Source organism: Artibeus jamaicensis, unplaced genomic scaffold (assembly GCF_021234435.1).
Source record: "Artibeus jamaicensis isolate MK-2021 breed Jamaican fruit bat unplaced genomic scaffold, CSHL_Jam_final scaffold_11, whole genome shotgun sequence".
NCBI classification, from domain to species: domain Eukaryota; kingdom Metazoa; phylum Chordata; class Mammalia; order Chiroptera; family Phyllostomidae; genus Artibeus; species Artibeus jamaicensis.
This window is the reverse complement of record NW_026522027.1, coordinates 3,035,585-3,054,958: the sequence shown is the minus strand read 5'-3', so window position 1 is coordinate 3,054,958 and position 19,374 is coordinate 3,035,585. Positions and strand designations below refer to the sequence as shown.

At 43.4% G+C, this 19,374-nt stretch overlaps 1 protein-coding gene across 1 annotated transcript in view; it reads right to left on the bottom strand.

The window, feature by feature from the left end:
* LOC119054429 (zinc finger protein 271-like) overlaps nucleotides 1–19,149 on the bottom strand; it is a 35,968-nt gene extending 16,819 nt beyond the window's left edge. Inside the window, 3 exon segments of the mRNA XM_053655722.1 lie at nucleotides 12,756–12,882; nucleotides 18,136–18,184; nucleotides 19,067–19,149. Of these exon segments, the coding sequence (XP_053511697.1) occupies nucleotides 12,756–12,882; nucleotides 18,136–18,184; nucleotides 19,067–19,068 (178 nt within the window). The 5' untranslated portion in view covers nucleotides 19,069–19,149.
* Between the last annotated feature and the right edge of the window lie 225 nt (nucleotides 19,150–19,374).

Below are 19,374 nucleotides of genomic sequence, written 5' to 3'. Positions count from 1 at the left end.
TGGCATATTTCACAGACATAGAACAAACACTTCGAAAATTTATATGGAACCATAAACGAGCCCAAATAGCAGCTGCTCTTTTGAGAAAGAAGAACAAAGTAGGGGGGATCACAATACCTGATATCAAACTGTATTACAAGGCCACTGTAATCAAAACAGCCTGGTACTGGCATAAAAACAGGCACATAGACCAATGGAACAGAACAGAGAGCCCAGAAATCAACCCAACTCTCTACAGTCAATTAATATTCGACAAAGGGGGCAGTAACATAAAATGGAGTAAAGATAGCCTCTTCAACAAATGGTGTTGGGAGAACTGGACAGCTACATGCAAAAAAATGAAACTTGAGCACAGACTTACACCATACACCAAAATAAATTCAAGGTGGATAAAAGACTTAAATGTAAGTCATAACACCATTAAAGTCCTAGAGGAGAACATTGGCAAGAAAATCTCAGATATTTCACGCAGCAACTTCTTTACTGATATGTCCCCTAGAGCAAGGAATGTAAAGGAAAGAATAAACAAATGGGATCTCATCAAAATAAAAAGCTTCTGCATGGCTAAAGAAAACAGTATTAAATTAGCAAGACAACCAACTGTATGGGAAAACATATTTGCCAATGATACCTCAGACAAAGGTTTAATCTCCAAAATATACAAAGAACTTACACAACTCCACTCTAAGAAGACACCCAACCCAATTAGAAAATGGGAAAAGGACTTGAACAAACACTTCTCCAAGGAGGACATACAGAACATTCAGAGACACATGAAGAGATGCTCAATATCGTTAGCTATCAGAGAGATGCAAATTAAAACCACAATGAGATACCACTTTACACCAGTCAGGATGGCTATCATAAACAAAGCAACAAACAACAAATGTTGGAGAGGTTGTGGGGAAAAGGGGTCCTTAGTCCACTGTTGGTGGGAGTGTAGATTGGTACAACCATTATGGAAAACAGTATGGAATTTTCTCAGAAAAATAAAAATCAACCTGCCTTTTGACCCAGCAATTCCACTGCTGGGATTATATCCTAAGAATCCTAAAACATCAATATCAAAGAACCTATGCACCACAATGTTCATAGCAGCACAATTTACAATAGCCAAGAGTTGGAAGCAACCTAGGTGCCCATCAGTAAATGAATGGATCCAAAAATTGTGGTACATATACACAATAGAATTCTATGCTGCAGAGAAAGGAGCTACTACCATTTGCAACAACATGGATGGAACTGGAAAGCATTATGCTGAGTGAAATAGGCCAGGCATTGAAGGACAAATACCATATGATCTCACCTTTAACAGGAAGCTAAACAACAAAACAAACAAGCAAGCAGAAAGAAAAAAAAAACCAAAAAACAAAGACACTGAAATAGAGAACAAGGGGATAGTAACCAGAGGGGAGAAGAAAGGGAAGTTAAGGGGAAAAAGGGGGAGGGATTTGGAGGAACAAATAGGAAGGACACAGGGATGAGAACTAAGGCGGGTGGAAATGGGAGGGAGGTGGGGAGCAAGGTGCGGGGGAGGCTGGGATGGGAAAAATAGACAAAAAACTGTACTTGAAAAATAACTAAATAAAATTTTAAAAAAAATAATTGAATCTAAAAAACAAATTAAGCCCAGCTGGTGTAGCTCAGGAGATTGAGTGAGGGCCTGTGAACCAAAGAATCGCGGTTCCATTCCCAGTCAGGGCACATGCCTGGGTTGCAGGCCAGATCCCAGTGGGGGACAAACGAAAGGCAACCATACATTGATATTTCTCTCCCTCTCTCTTTCCCTTCCACTCTAAAGATAAATAAATAAAATCTTAAAAAAATAAAAAAACAAATTAAGTAGCCATGGCTGGTATGCCTCAGTGGATTGAGTGCCAGCCTGCAAATCAGGGGGCCACCAGTTCGATTCCTGGTCTGGGTCACATACCTGGATTGTGGGCTGGGTCTCCAGTGGGGGCATGCAAATAGGTACTTACAGAATAGCCATGGGGACGTAAAGTACAGTATAGGAAAGTAGTCAAAGAACTTTTAAGCATGACTTATGGACGTGAACAATGGTGTGGGATAGCCTGAGAGAGTGGGGGGGCACAGGGTGGAGATGGGCAAAGTGGGAAAACTTGGGACAACTGTCATGGGGGATGGTGAAGGCTGGCGCCATAGCTAAGGATGAGTGCTTGGCAAAGCAGCACCTGACTGCTTGTGTCTACAAGGCGGATCAAGCCAGCACCTGATAACAGCCAGAACCTTCCGGGGTTGAGAAGGAATTAGATAACCACAAGCTTCAGCTGTATGCGACTATAACTTTTGCAGTAGACATATGCTCTGGTTAGATAGCCTGGGAACAGAAAAATCTGTGCCTGCAGCACCTCCCTAAGTTTGCAAAACATCCCTGAGCTCCATCTAACCAACCCGTATAAAATGAATGTGACGACCATGTTCGTGGTTCATTGTCTCTCCATCAGAGAAGATGTCCCACCTGGTCTCCATTTTCCTTAAATTATGTGTGTTGTGCCTTCATCTCCTGTCACCCCCACTCCGAGCTGGTCGTGGCAAGTGGCACCCAACATGGCACCCTGTGTACAGGGGGACCCAACAACTCAGGCGAGGAGACACTCCTGAGTGCAGTGGCAAGTCATGAAGTGAGGTGAGGGGCGATTTGAGGTTTCAACCAGCTGTAACACATAGGGAATGCAGGATCCGCCGAGAGGTGGCTTTATGTGCAAGTGCTTAAATCTATGCTTACAGTAAGAAGAACAAAGGTGCGTAGTTCTCAGAGCAGTTCCTGGGCTTTATCCAGCAGACCTGCCCTTGTTTTCCAGATGAGGGAACTGTTAATTAAATTACATGGGCAAAGGTACCTAAAAATTGAGGAAGCGGTATACCTCTGTGTGGCCAACAGAAATGCCCATTTTTACTTTCACTTTGTGGGCTCTCATTTGTGATGCGCCCAATCCGCAGGAGGAGGAAATGAAAGTAGAGAACCCAATAGCAGGTACTTTCACCTCGACAGCGGAAGGATACACCTCCCTCCTGGCCAAAACGCCCACAGCTCCACCAGCACCCCTGGCTGGGCATAGTGATGACCCCTTCTACCAGATTATACCAGGGAGCTTGAGAAGGAGGCTGGGAGGGCAGAGAGAGAGAGTGGGGAGGATGAATCTGAGGAGGGGGGAAATGATGGTTTTCCAGACCCTGAAAATCCCCATATGCAGGGACTGGCGCACCAACTTTTGGTGCTGTCAGTAGAGGACAAGGGCTTCCTTGAGGCTGCATCAGGCCACCCCCCCACAGGGCTCTGTGCCCGACCTAAGGGGCTGAGGAAAAAGACCAGGTCTGAGCTTCCTATGCCCCCAGAAACATCTGCCTTACAAAGGGCAGTGTGGAAGGCTCGTAAAGAAGGTGAAAATGTATCAGGTTTTGCTTTTACCCTGTGATTGAGAGGCCAGATCCAAATAACCCAAATCAGCTTCGAAGAGCCCATCACCCCTGTCTTTTAGCACCATGTGGTGTAAGATAAGATTCTAAGGCTACTGTTTCATTCCCTCCTTTTAGAGGATTTAATTCAAAAATACTAGTTTGCTTGAACTTTGTCTTTGCCTTGGGTTTTGTTGTTTCTATTCTAAAGAAAAAAGTCAGTCTCTGTCTTACAATGTTTTGCTAAACCTCTGGTCAATGGAATGAGATCTTCAATATTGTTACATCCATCATAAGGATGCTACTCAGAATTTAAACTGAGTTTTTAGAGAGGGAAAAAGATCTCACTTCTCTGTCAGTCAGTAAAAAGCTAAAAAAAAAAAAAAAAGAAAGAAAGAAACAATAGCAAAATGTGTCTTTTAAACAGTCTGAATCCTCCTTCTGGAGGCCCAGGGACTGCTTCAGTCCTGGGAATGAGCAATGCCGGATTAGCATCCTCCCTCCCTCCTCTCCAGCCTCCCTAAACTTGTCAAGGGCAATAGATGATGAGATAGCTCACTTTTGAGCACACTCAAGGAATACAGTAATCACCAAGCATAGAAAAAAAAAAAAAAGAAGAAGAAGAAGAAAGAAATGTATTTGACAGTGAGGAAAAAACGGTTTCTTTTTTTAAAAATATATTTTATTGATTATGCCATTACAGTTGTTCTATTCCCCCCTCAAAAAAAAATGTTTCTGAAGTTATGAAATGTGTGCATAAATTTGTCAATCTAAAACATGCTAATTATTTACTTTTGATTGTCACTAAAAGTTGAGAACTTTAATTAAATTGGGAAAAATCTGGTGTAGTAATGAAAGGTATAAATTATGGCATTTTATTCTTTAAAAAATAGGATTGAATGTGAGTTATTCTAAAGTTGGTTATGTCTACATGAGTTAAAAGGGCCAACTAAATAGGGCTAGAGGAGCTGAAACAGGATTGTGTAAGTTGAAGAGGCTCTGTGTAAGTCAAGATGGTCTGTGCAAGCTGAAAGAGTATTGTATAGGAAAAGTAATAAGAAAAAATGAAGAAGAAAGAAAGAAAAGAAAAAAGAAAGAAGAAAGTGAAAGATAAGAAAGAGAAAGAAGGAATTAAGAAAGTGAAGGATTGTGGCCCTGGCTGGTGTAGCTCAGTGGATTGAGCGCGGGCCTGTGAACTAGAGTATCGCAGTTCGGTTCCCAGTCAGGGCACATGCCTGGGTTGCAGGCCAGTTCCCGGCAGAGGACACATGAGAGGCAACCACACATTGATGTTTCTCTCCCTTTCTTTCTCCTTCCCTTCCCCTCTCTTGAAAAATAAAGAAAATATAAAAAAAAAAAAAAGAAAAAAAGAAAAAAGAAAGTGAAGGATTGTGGACTTCTGGCCAAGATGGAGTGGACCAGAAGTAACAAAGAAACAACCAAACAGAAAAGAATGAAAAAACAAGAATTCAAAAAAATGAGGAGAGGCTTAGGAACCTCCAGGGCATCTTTAAACGTCCCAACATCTGAATTATAGGGGTACTAGAAGGGGAAGAGGAACAGCAACAAGTGGAAAACTTATTTGAACAAATAATAAAGGAGAACTTCCCTAATCTGGCAAAGGAAATAGACTTCCTGGAAGTCCAGGAAGCTCAGAGAGTCCCAAAGAAGTTGGACCCAAGGAGGAACACACCAAGGCACATCATCATTATATTAGCCAAGATTAAAATGAAGGACAGAATCCTAGAAGCAGCAAGAGATATGGAGACAGTTACCTACGAAGGAGTTCCCATAAGGTTATCAGCTGATTTCTTAAAAGAGACCTTACACTGAGCCCTGGCTGGCGTAGCTCAGTGGATTGAGCATGGGCTGTGAACCAAAGGGTCACTGGTTTGAGTCTCAGTCATGGTACATGCCTGGGTTGCAGGACAGGTCCCCAGTGCGGGCCATGTGAGAGGTAACCACACATGGATGTTTCACTCCCTCTCTTTCTCCCTCCCTTTCCCTCTCTCTAAAAACAAATTTAAAAGAGAGAGAGAGAGAGAGAGAGAGAGAGACCTTACAGGCAAGAAGGGGCTGGAAAGAAGTATTCCTAGTCATGAAAGGCAAGGACCTACATCCAAGATTGCTCTATCCAGCAAAGCTTTCATTTAGAAAGGAAGGACAGAAAAAGTGCTTCCCAGATAAGGTCAAGTTAAAGGAGTTCATCATCACCAAGCCCTTATTATATGGAATGTTAAAGAGACTTATCTAAGAAAAAGAAGATAAAAAATATGAACAGTAAAATGACAACAAACTCACAACTATCAACAACTGAACATAAGAAAAACAAAAACAAACACTAAGGAAACAACTAGAACAGGAACAGAACCACAGAAATGGAGATCACATGGAGGGATAGCAACAGGGGAGTGGGAGGAGGAGAGAGGGGAAAAAAGGTACAGAGAATAGTAGCATAGAGGTACTTATGGTAGGTACCTCTTATAGCATACTTATAGCATGGTAGGTAAAAATAGGCAGGGGGAGGGCAAGAGTAGTGTGGGAAATGTAAAAGCTAAAGAACTTGTGACACATGGACATGAACTAAAGGGGGGGAATGTGGGTGGGAGAGGGTGTGAAGGGTGGAGGGGAATGAAGGGGGAGAATGGGACAACTGTAACAGTATAATCAATAAAATATATTAGAAAAATTCAAATAGAAAAATAAAGACTTACTGCTAGCAAAAAAAAAAAGTGAAGGACTATAAAGGAGAAGGGTAAGAAGGACTAAAGGAATGGATACATACCACATTCATGTGTCCCAGAGGAAGAAAAGACATTAGCGTGAACAACTAAAGTAGGAAAGTAGAAGCAGAAAAAAACTTAAAAAAGGAAAATTAAGCATCTAAGTTTTTGAAACACTGCAGATTCTGGACGTAGGAGCTACCAGGTCCAGAAAATAACAGGGCAATTAACTCAATGTTCACTCATTACAACTTGCAGAAATAGCAGGGGGCCTGTCTTTCCAAGGGGGAGCTGAATGACACTTTTAAATCTCAGGCTGGTTTTCAGCTGCCACTTGGAGCCTCACTGGTACTGCTCCCTGCCCATTGCAAACTGGGCAGCCAAGGGTTAATGGCTTACAGCTGATAGAAAAAAATCCCTGGGAAGAAGACCAGGATCAGTTCTCTGGGGCTAAACAGGAAAAAGTGAAAGGACTGCTAGAGGCCATAGCTAATGGCTCTATGGGATTGAATGACTATCGAATGCCATCGAATGAGTCCATGGGACTGAAAATTTCTAATTAAAACCTTGGTAACACCAACTTACTAATTTATTTACTACTTTAAAAGAAGAGGCCCAGTGAGTCTCTCCCCACTAGCTAGGGCTGAGCTAAGTCTTGTCAATTAAGCAATTCAAACTAGACAGTTAAGCCCCAAATTTGAAATCATTGAATAGTTTTTCTTCCCTCACCACTCACAAAGAAACTGTTGATTTACTAACTTGGGGAACACGGTATGCTTGTGCCTGCTCTCCCGAAGGACCCTTGGAGCTGCCTGTGAAAAACATGAAGCCATATCGTAGAAAAGGCTAACCTGCTCCTCTCTACTGGAATTCCTGGATCCAGGAAGAAACATTACAGATGCTAAGGATATTCTTGTCACTCGCCAACAACTCACTTGTAATCAGGCTTCTACAAGCTGTGTGTCATCCCAGCACTCATGGGGGGAGGAGATCCAGCTTTGCTTGCCAAAGGCCTTTTCCACCCTGTGTCAACTTCAGGACACTTAACAATTTCTGCACAGCAACAGACGTGACTGTTATTTTTGCCAATATTGGCCCCCAAAGTGGCCGTTAATTAAAACAGACATTTCTGGGGGACTTCTGCCAAGATGGAGGCATAGGTGAAGACGCGGTGCCTTCTCACACAACCAAGTTTAGAGACAACCAAATATTAGCAACAGAAAACACAGCCAGAACACAGAAAACTGAACTTTTCGGAAGTCTGTTAACAACAAATTCTTCAGCCTGACCAGTAAGGGGCAAAACCAGCAGCTGGTGGAGCGGGGTTGCACTGGAAAACTCGGTCAGACGGACTCAGGTGCGCGGAATCCAGGCGCAGGGTTGGACCTAGTGAGAGACTGAGCAAGCGACCCAGTGAGAGACCATGGGGAAACAGCGAGGGAGCAGGGCTGCGGGTTGACTGTGGTCGCGCATTTGTGCGTGGATAGACAAGCGAGGGAGTGGGCGATTCGACCGGGACCCAGAGGGTCCCCGTGGCATGTGGCACAAAGGGCGCCGCCATTTTCCCCGCTCTGACCCCACCTCCACATACAGCGTCATAACCCAGCGACTCTGAGTGGCCCAGCCCTGATGAACCACCTAAGGCTCTGCTCCTCACCCAGAGGTGCAAAACAGAAGAGGGGGCCGCCATTTCCCTGCTCTGAACACGCCCCCACATACAGCGTCACAACCCAGCAACCTGGAATCCAAGGCTCCGTTCCTCACACTTAAAGGGCGCGAACAGCCCAAAAATGGCTCAAGAAGATCTCAAAGCCCCAGAGCCTATAAATCTAAGCAACAAAGAAATAGCAAAACTCTCAGATGCACAGTTCAAAACACTGGTGATCAGGATCCTCACAGAACTGGTTGATTATAGCCACAAATTAGATAAATATATGAAGGCGAAACTAATTGAAATGAATGGAATTGCACAGAAAACCAATAGCGATGAAAAGGAAACTGGGACTCAAATCAATGGAGTGGACCAGAAGAAAGCAAATAATGGCCAAACAGAAAAGAGTCAAGAAGCAAGAATTCAAAGAAATGAGGAGAGTCTTAGGAATGTCCAGGACATCTTTAAACGCTCCAACATCCGAATTATAGGGGTACCAGAAGGGGGAAAGGCACAGCCACCAGTGGAAAACTTATTTGAACAAATAATAAAGGAGAATTTCCCCAATCTGGCAAAGGAAATAGACTTCCAGGAAATCCAGGAAGCTCAGAGAGTCCCAAAGAAGTTGGACCCAAGAAGAAACACACCAAGGTACATCATCATTATATTAGCCAAGATTAAAATGAAGCAGAAAATCCTAGAAGCAGCAAGAGATAAGGGGACAGTCACCTACAAAAGAGTTCCCATCAGACTGTCAGCAGATTTCTCAAAAGAGACCTTACAGGCAAGAAGGGGCTGGAAAGAGGTATTCCAAGTCATGAAATCCCAAAACCTACAACCAAGATTGCTCTATCCAGCAAAACTTTCATTTAGAATGGAAGGACAGATAAAGTGCTTCTCAGATAAGATCAAATTCAAGGAGTTCATCATCACCAAGCCCTTATTATATGAAATGTTAAAGGGACTTATCTAAGAAAAAGAAGTTAAAAAAACATGAACAGTGAAAGGACAGCAAACTCACAGTTATTAACAACCACACCTAAAACGAAAGCAAACTAAAAGGACAGCTAGATCAGGAGTGGAAACATAGAAATGAAGATCTCAAGGAGGGTTAGCAACAGGGGAGTGGGAGGAGGAGAAGGGGGGAGAAGGTACAGAAAATAAGTAGCATAGACCATAGATAGAAAATAGATTGGGGGCAAGAATAGTATGGGAAATATAGAATCTAAAGAACTTGAGACACATGGTCATAAACTAAAGGGGGGGTAATGGGGACGGGGAGGTAAGGTGGAGGGGAATGAAGGGAGGGAATAGAACTGTAACAGCATAATCAATAAAAAATTAAAAAATAAATAAAACAGACATTTCTGTAACTGGGATAGGGAGTGGGACGTGTTGAAAAAAAACATTAAACAGCCTCGTTTTTGACAAAGCCGTGACCTTTTATCGTAGAAATGAAATATAGGTGTCCTATCTCCAGGGGAGAACTAGCCCTTCTCCACGGAAGACTAAGCACCATTTTTAACTCAGTACCTGTAAACACTGATCATTCCCTTGAGGAAAACCTGGCCATTCTCCCGGAGGGAATGGTTAGTTCATGAAAGGCTCTTGGCACATAACCACTTTTGCCTAAAACATTTTTAAGCAGGGAACCCCCTCCTTCCCACTTTCCTTGCAAATTCTGAACCTATGAGCTCCCCAAACCTTCAATGCATTATTAAGTAAACAAAGAAGGGGGAGACATACTCTCCTCCTCTCTCCAGAGACGCCTCAACTTAGCTCTCTCCACCTTCAATTTTTTAAACTGTGATTAACAAGGACTGACAGCAGCAGACAGGCATCATCCGGGGGCCACGGCGAAAGCTGCAGGTTTGGTATTTTGGGAAGATTTAAACACTGGTGTGTGTGGAAGGGCCCGGATCCAGCGTTAACGTGAGGAAGAGGACGTGTTTGTCTCTTTCTGGAAGGTGCGGATGGCCCCCTCTGGGTGGCTGAGAGACCAGTGACACACTGTCATGTACCCAGAGAGCCAGGGGAACCTCAGATGAAGGGGATGAGACTGATGCTGTCTGCAACGATGTCTCGATCTGTGTGCTCGACTCGAGAAGCCACACTGTCCACATGGGGACGGCTGAGGAAACTTGTAGATGAGGCGGAAGGAATGGTCCGTCATCGAGGAGCATCTAAAATCCCCAAGAGCATGTCTGTGGCCATGCTGGCAATTCTGCCATGTCAGGTTTGTAGCTGTAGAGGAGAGTGCTACTGAGTTTATCTCCCTGACCCACCAGTGGCCAATCCAACCTCTTGGGAAAGTCCCTCCATTCCTGGGTTCACTAATGACACCCAGGTAGTGGGGGGATGTTCAGCAAGTCATATTTCTCTCACCTCATGTGGAGGATTTAATTATACCAACCTCAGTGCCACCCCACCTATATGTCTTTCCTCTACTGAGAAGACTGGGTGTTTACTGTTACAACAAGAAAAACAAATTGCCTATAAAGATTGCCGATATCACAGGGCCTGGGAACAGTAGAAAATATATACAAACAGTGTCCCAGTGGGGACTCCCTAACGTCTCTCAGATCATTCCCAGCGGCATCTCTCACTGCCCTATTGCCCTAACCAGAAACATGTTAAGATAAGGGGCTTCCCACCTTGGCAACCTTGTTCCTGTGCCAACTATGAGTGCACAACCTTGTTCCTGCCAAGGACAGTGTTGCCAGAACGGGGATCTCCCTCTATTGCTGGGCACGTAAGATGGACCCACCTCATCCCCATCATCAACTATGTCCGCTGGAAGATTTGTCAGTAATGTACTCGCTAGCAGGGCAGGCCAAATACCAAGGGAAATCTGGCGCCTTGAAGCTGCCCTATGCTTAATAAATTTCACCACCCCTAGCACGGGTGCCCTGGGTCTGACATTTCAATATGGCCTTCATGCCTGCATCCAACAGCCTTATGCCACAGTCACAGGACAAGTTAATATTACTTATCGAGAGGAGAAATATATTGTGATCTGTGAAAAGTGTAACTTGACTGTGTGTCCAGATAAAATTCTGAAGAGGACATACTACTTATATTCCTCAACCCCCTTTTATAATGATTCCAGTAAATGTCACGGGACCATGGTATGCAGATGCCGGCCTACAAGTGCTTAAAGAACTACAAAAGGCCTTAAGTTACCCTAAGAAAGTGCTTGGTCTTATTGTGGTCAAAATTATTACTCTTGTCACAGTCCTTGCATCAGCAGCCACAGCTGCTGCTGCACTTATGCAGAGCATCCGAAATGCTGAATTTGTTAATACCCTAGCTTATAATACTTTGGTAACCTTAAATACTCAAGGTGTGATTGATGTCAAGTTAGAAGCTAAACTTAATGCCCTTGAAGCAGTAGCAATGGGTTTAGGAGACCCAATACAAGCCATTAAATTTAGACAAAGACTGCAGTGCCAAGCGTGATATCAATATATTTATCTCACTCAAGCTTTATATAACAGCAGCCAGTGGAATTTGGAAAAGGTCAAAACTCATTTGCAAGGAGTATGGCATCATAAGAATGTAAGGTTAGATTAAACTCAATTACACAGAGAACTGTAAGTACACAAGAAGCCAGGGACCCTATCATAAACCATGCTCAGACAGCTCAAGAGTTATTATCTGAGTTAAAAGGCTTCAATCCCTTTAATTTGCTAAAACACACCACCTGGTATCTGGGGGGACTTGTGCTTGCAATTCTAATCATACGCTATGCTTTCTCATTAGTCTGTCCACAAGTCCGAAGACAATTGCAGCTAACTCACTTGGGAATGCATCACCGGCATCTGGAAAAGAAATAGGGGGAGGAAAATTGATGTGGGGAGCCCTCCTACCTGGTCTCAAGGACTGTAGCCTCATTAATGGACAAAAGTGTCCCATGGCTAGGGCTGAGTGAGAAGGCCTTGGGGCCGTGAGCCACCTCAGAGACAAAACCTATCCTCATGGAAGGAGCCCAGCCCCTGCCTCCTTCACTTCCCCCTGCTTGGCCTGGGCGGATGACTGGTTAGCCAATGACAAGTAAGACTGCTCAAGGGAGGGGCAACCTAAGACAGGCACAGTCAGCAAAGGCCATCGGGAAAAGACTTAAGGATCTACAGAGAAGGGACAGAAAGACTCTCCCTCCTCAGTGTTGTCATAGCTTGAGTCCTCACTCTATCTGTAAGAGGTCTCCTCATCTCTTGGCTACTTTGCTCCCCATGCCTGACTCAGCCTGAAACCAATGCCAGAGGCAGCTGCGACCTTGTACTGGAACGAACAGCTCCAGGGTACAATCTGGCCTGAGAAAGGCCAGACTATACATTTTGTCCTTTGAAGCCTGCTCTGCATAGCATAATCTTGTTTATAGCAGCACCAGTGCCTCTGCTTATGCTGCATTTAGAAAAGTAAAAAGAAGTAGTTGTGGGAAATGGTGAAGGCTGGCTTCATAGCTAAGGTTGAGTGCTTGGCAAAGCCAGGCTTGACTGCTTGCACCTGCAAGGCAGATCCAAGTAAGCAGAGATAGCAGCCAGAACCTGTGGGTGTTGAGAATGAAATAGATACTACAAGCTTCAGCTTAATGTGACTGTAATTTTTACAGAAGACATAGGAATCAGTTAGATAGCGTGGGAACAAAACAGTCTGTGCCTGCAGAATCTCCCGCAGTTTGCAAAACGTCCTTGAGCTCTATCTAACCAACCCGTATGAAATAAACACGGAGACCATGTTCCTGGTTCATTATCTCGCCATCAGAAGCCGATGTCCCACTAGCCCCATTTTCCTTAAACTAACTGTGTTGTGTCTTTCTGCATCTCTTATCGCCCCCATTCAGGAAACTCCTCCAAGCTGGTCGCAGCAAACTGTAATACCACAATCATTAAAACATCATTTAAAAAAATAAAATAAATACTCTTGGCAGCTGACATTCAGGTAGAGGGGGCACCTGTCCTCACCCACAGACACCAGGTTCCTGAGGTTCTCCAGCATCACGTCTCGGTACAGCTTCCTTTGGGAAGGGTCCAGCAGCCCCAGCTCCTCCTCTGTGAAGACCACAGCCACGTCCTTGAACGTCACAGCCTCCTACAACACCAAACACAGTCAACCTCAATGTCACAACCACCCTCCACTGGGATAAGGGCAGCACTGAGTGGGCAGGGAGGATTGGTGGGAAGTTACTCTGGATGCTGAGGGGCTTGAGTCTCCCTTAGGTAGTGTCCTCCTGTTCCCAACCCAGCGTGTCAACTTCATACATTAATTTTCTATATAGTAGCATTAAAATATGTGCAATTAAAGAATAATTCCTGCAGACCTCACTTGGTTTCATTTGTGGGTATTCCTACAGTAGGGACCCTGGAACTGGAACTCTTGAATCACGGGGAGCTATACACTCTACATGCTGATCAATTCTACCAAATTGTTCCAGAATCGTTAGGTCCATTTACTCCCAACAGGATCTGGTAGTTTTCATCCTTCCTTTCTCACTCCTGCATTCACTGAGCCTGGGTACTGTCACTTTGTTAAAATTTGACAAAACAATAGGTCACCTCTCCTGAGGAGCTATGACATTGGCCCTCTGTGCTCTCAAGGCACATACCGCCTGTCTGTGACACTATTTATGACAGCATTCAAAGTGTCAAAGTGGCATATTTCCCTGCCAGAATACTTGAGTTTAAATCCCCAGCTGTGTACCCCTCCCAAGCTGCATGATCTTAGACCAAAAACCCCTTCATCTATTTCCTCATCTGTGTGATGCTTCTCATCACAGAAAATACTTACACCTACCAATGAATGAATAGACATAAAGTTACAATAACTGTCCTGTCCAATGCAGAAGCCAGTACTCACATGTGGCTATGGAAATAAAAGGTTAACATTACGTAAAATTACAAATTCTCTCCCACGGCTGCAATGGAATATTTCAAATGCTCCAGAGCCACATGTGGCCTGTGGCTACCACATTACACAGCATAACACACAACATGACAATCACGGCAGTTCTGCTGCACAGCACTGCCTGAGAGTCTATACACCTGGAACGTAGGAGGTTCACAATGAGTGTTACCTGTTCCCAATATGATTAGTGTGGTAAGGGTAGGATTACATTTGTATATTCATTTAGTCACCTCTCCTTTTTTTTCATGTTTGCATGATACATCTTTTTCCCTCCTTTTATTCTTAACCTGCTTATATCATTATGTTTAAAGTAAGTTTTTTATAGTCCTGGCTGGTGTGGTTCAGTGGATTGAGTGCCAGCCTCTGGACCAAAAGGTTGCTGGTTGGATTCCCAGTCACGGCACATGTCATATTTGTGGGCCTGCTTCCAGGTTGGGGCACATGAGAGGCAACCAATTGATGTTTCTCTTGCACAGCCATGTTTCTCTCCCTCCTTTCCCCTAACCCTCTCTCTAAAAATAAAATAAATAAAATATTTAAAAACAATTTTTAAAAGTGACTTTCTTATAACATATTGTTGGGTCATTTTATTTGTATCTTCATCTGAGGACACTTTATCCATTCCTTTGAATGAGTGTGTGTGTGTGTGTGTGTGTGTGTGTGTGTGAGAGAGAGAGAGAGAGAGAGAGAGAGAGAAAGAGGCAGGCAGAAAGGGCAATATCAACCTGAGAGAGAAAACATCTATCAGTTGCCTCCTGTATGCAGGTTGACTTCAAACTGAACTGACAACCTGATTATGTGCCCTGACCACAAATCAAACCTGCAACCTTTCAGCTGTAGGACAATGCTCCAACCAAGCCACAATGGCCAGGACCAGTTGGGTCATATATTTTTAATCACAATTCAAATCCCTGTACTTTAAAGGGCATATATAAGCCATTTACATTTAATGAATTACTTATGTTAGGATGTGAGTCTGCCATTTTATTTTTTCCATCTCTTTTACCCTATTTTCCTGCATGTTAGTTGATCATTTTTAAAATTGCATGTTGATTTCTCTATAACGTCTTATAGGATACCTTTGTACAGTTTTAGTGGTTGCTATAAGAATTACATTACTTACACATAACAATCTACTGTTGTTATGTTACCAGTTCCAAATTAAAAGTAGAAACCTTACTTCTCTTTAAGTGCCTTTACCTTACCCCACTTGTAATTATCTTAAATGCAACAGATGAACATCTCTCACACATCAATGTTTCTCTCCCCTTTCTCTCTGTCCCCTCCCCTCTCTCTAAAATAAATAAAAATATCTAAAAAATATACATCAGAAAATGTATATTAGTCTATCTTCAAGGTCTTCCTCTTCCCCTTCATTCTGCTGTTGAGTCCATTGTTTCAGTTTTTCAATTCCATTTACTATATTTTTCAGTTCTAAAATCCCCATTTGGATCTACTGTATATTTTCTATTTCTTTCCTAAAATTTTCTGGTTTTCATTTCATGTCTGTAGGTGGTTGCAGAAATACGTTTACAATGGCTGCTTTAAAATCCTTCTCAGATGCCCTTGCTGGGTGGCTCAGCTGGTTGGAGTGTCCTCCCATACACCAAGAGGTTGTGGGTTCGATCCCCTGTCAGGGTGCATTCAGGAGGCAACAGGAAGGAGATCAGTGCTTCTCTCCCTCTCTTTCTTCTTCCATCCCTTTCCTTTTCTAAGATAAATAAAATCATAGGCTCAGGTGAGGATTAAAAAAATTTTTTAAATGTCCTGACTGGTGTGGCTCAGTGGGATGAGTGCCCACCTGTGAACATAAAGGTGGCTGGTTCGATGTTTGGTCAGGGTGCACGCCCGAGCTACCGGCTGCGTCCCTGGCTGAGGGACTGCAAGGGGCAACCACACACTGACGTTTCCTTGCACATCCATGTTTCTCTCCTTCTCTTTCCTGCTCCATTCCCCACTCTCTAAAAAAATTATAATAATCATAAAATAATGAAATACAATAAAATACTAAGTAAAATAAGTCCTTGTCAGATAGATGAACCATGAAGACATTATGCCAAATGAAATGAGCCAGTCACAAAAGGATTCTGTACATAATTCCACTTATATAAGGTACCTAGAATAGTCAAGTACATAGATGCAGAATGTAAAATGTTGGTTGCCAGACACTAGGGACAGGGGGAATAGAAGTTCCTGTGTAATGGGTACAGACTTTCAGTTCAGGAAGCTGAAGAGTTCTGGACATGTGGTGACGACTCACACATTGTGAATGTACCAAACAACATTGAATGGTACACTTGAAAGCAACTGAAGTGGTAAATGATAATTTACAACATTAACAAAGCATCCTTAACAGATAACTAGCATCTGTGTCATATCATGATTCCGGCACTGTCCCTCTCTGTGGCTTCCTATTCCTGACAGACTGTTTGGGGCTATTCTAAATTTTTTCTTGTTTTTAAAGGACTTACATATTTATTTTTAGAGAGAGGGGGAGGGAGGGAGAAAGGGAGGAGACAAACATCAATGTGTGGCTGCCTCTCACACGCCCCCTACTGGGGCCCTGGCCTGCAAACCAGGAATGTGCCCTGACTGGCAATAGAACCAGCTAGAATGATCTGAAGGACAGCACTGAATCCACTCAGCATCAAAGCCAGGGCTAGAAACCCATGTTTAAAATGGGCAAATGACTTCAACAAACATCACAAAGAATATACAAGATGGTGAAAATGCAGAGGAAAGAGTATTCAACATCATTTCTTATGGTGAAAATACAAATTATAATCACAGTGAGATGTCATTTCTTCAGAGCTGATGAAATAAAAAAAGATCTACATCAAACAATGGAAAGATGTGGGGCAACTGAAACTCTCAGACGCTGCAGGGGGCTGTAAAATGGTACCACCCCTTTGGACAACTGTTTACATTTAATTACCCTGTAAGCTGAGTCATTTCACTTCTAGAAGTTCACCCAAGTGACATGAAAATATAGCTCCACAAGAAGACCTGTACAAGAATGCCACTCACAGGACTTTTATGCTTAGCAGTCAAAAGCTGTACAACGACCCAAAGATCCTTGAAAAGGAGAATTTTGTCTATCCTTCTAAAAGACAGCTTTCATATATTCATAAAATCTAGCACAACTCAATAAAAAGGGACAACACATTGATACACACAAGATAGATTGATATTGAAAACACTGTGCCAAGTGAGAGAAGGCAAGTACTACAAGATTACATACTGTACAAATTCATTACTTATATATAATTTCAAAACAAGTCAACTAATCATGTGATGACAGATCAGAACAGCAGATGCTTCCCCTGAGGAGGAAACAGACTTGAAAGCCACATGAGAGAATTTTGAGGGGTAATAGAAATGTTCTATTTCTGGTTTTGGGTGGTGGGCTAATGCAGTTATTAAACTTTTAAAACAGAGTATACCACCAGCACTGACTTGACATCTAAGATGTGTAATTTTTAGTAAGTAAATTACATTTCATTTTTAAAGCCCATGCAGAACTTTGATGACTCAAAACAAAATTTATTCACAGGCACAGTGGTGTATATGCCTGTTTGTAGCTGCTGAAAACTGCAAAATAGAAACCCTTCTCAGACAATGTATGGTTGTGGAAACAGGGGCCCCTCCCCAAGCTCCAACCCGACCTCCCACCCTGTGGAACACAGTGAAGGTTATCTGTGAGTAAACTGTGAGACCTTGAGAGCCTGCCCAGCTCTTTGGCCAAGAAATTGTTTGGGGATGTGGGCCCAGAGTATAAACTACAACATAGAAAACAGCCAGCGCTTTGATCTCACAGAGCTTGCAAGCAAGCAACCTGCATGCTTTCTCTTCTGTACTCTATTTACCCCTGTGCTGGGAAAGCCTGGGTTGAGGTAATTTCACCGACCAGCCAGGTGTTGTACTTCAAGGCCTAATAAACCCTTGTCTTACACAGCCAGCCCTCTGGGTTATTTCTATGGACTGGGCAAGAAATTAGCATAACAAAGTACATACAAGAATGGTGAATCACTAAAGACTCAAGTGATAATACTAAGGGGGAAAAAGATTGAAAAGTGAACATATACTGTGGTTTTAAGTATATAAAATATAATATGGGAAAAACAGTTCATGTTGCAGTGCAATAATTTGGCTTTTAAAACTTTTGATACCTAGGGATTTCTGCACTAGTACTTGAAATGAAGATGATAAACTAAAATTAAAACTAAAAGCGAAACTTAAAGACAAACAAAAATAGAACCAATATGAAAACTAACAAGCACATCAGACACACCTGTTTTTTATCCTTCTCATGGAAGAGAAAAAAGATGTGTCTAAGCTTTGATAAGAGGTTTCAACAGGTGAAAATCAGAAAAAGTAATTGAGACAACTGGAATAGAACAAACATCAACAAAAAAAGATAAAAGTCAAAACTCCACTCACCTGGAACTTGGTCATTTTCTCCTGCTTCTTCTGGGCCAGTCCAAACGTCCTGGAAAGACAGGAGTGGCAAAGGCCAGAGAGGACATGAGACACAGGTCCTGGCACACACGGCTCTTCTGTGTGAATTCTGAAAAGAGACCCCTCCAGCGCCGGGTCAGTTTGGCTGTGGTTGGGTGTGGTCCAAACCAATAGGGTGCAGGTTTGATCCCCAGTCAGGGCATATGCCTGGGCTGCAGGTAAGGGGGCCCCAGAGGATGGATGTTTCTCTCCAACATCAATGTTTCTCTCCCTCCCTTCCCCTTTCTCTGAAAATAAATCAATAAAATCTTAAAAAAAAAAACAAAAAAACGACAAAATAGAACCACACACTGCCAACCAGCTGAAGGCAGACTCTGGCCCACCTGTCTGGTGACATTACAACTAACTCCACTCTGAAAAGGACAGACAGAGAAATTAAACAACCCTACAATCACTGCCCCGGCTGGTGTGGCTCAGTGGATTGAGTGCTGCCCTGCAAATCAAAGGGTGTCTGGTTCCCAGTAAGGACACGCACCTGAGTTGCGGGCCAGGGGTCTGGTAAGGGGGCGCTCCTGAGGCAACTACACATTGACGTTTCTGTCCCGTCTTTCTCCCTCACTTACCCCCTCTGAAAATAAATAAATAAAATCTTTAAAAAAATAATTATGTCACTAGAAGCCGGGAAGCGTGAGAACCCAAAGGAACACTAGCGCCGACAGACCCTCAAACCTAGAACCGCGCGACCCCTGCCGCCCCCAACTCCACGAGTGACCAAACGCGAAGATGCCCTCCGCTCTTCCCCCCGCCCCCCACCCCGAGAGTCAGACCGCACCTGCGGGTCCCAACCCAGGCAAGCAGGAAGAGACCCGGGGTTCTGCACCCACTCACTTTCTAGAAGGCACTGTACACTCACATGCGCCCAGCTCTCCTGACGGAAAACGCTGGGACTATAACCCGCTCCAGGACCGCACTTAGAATCCCCGACCGGAACCACCGCTAAAGCTCCTCCCTCCCACAGCGGAAGTGGCTCTGACTGACCGGCGCTTCAGGACTACGCTTCTCAGAATGCTCCACAAGGTAGCACTTACGTAGTGTTGCCGCTTTCCAAAAAAAAAAAAAAAAAAAATGCGTAATGGTTCTATTCAGTCCTCAGATAATATTAGCAGGAAACCTCCCCTCCCCTCTTTTCCTTCTTTCCTCCCCCTCCCTTGTTTAAAAAAA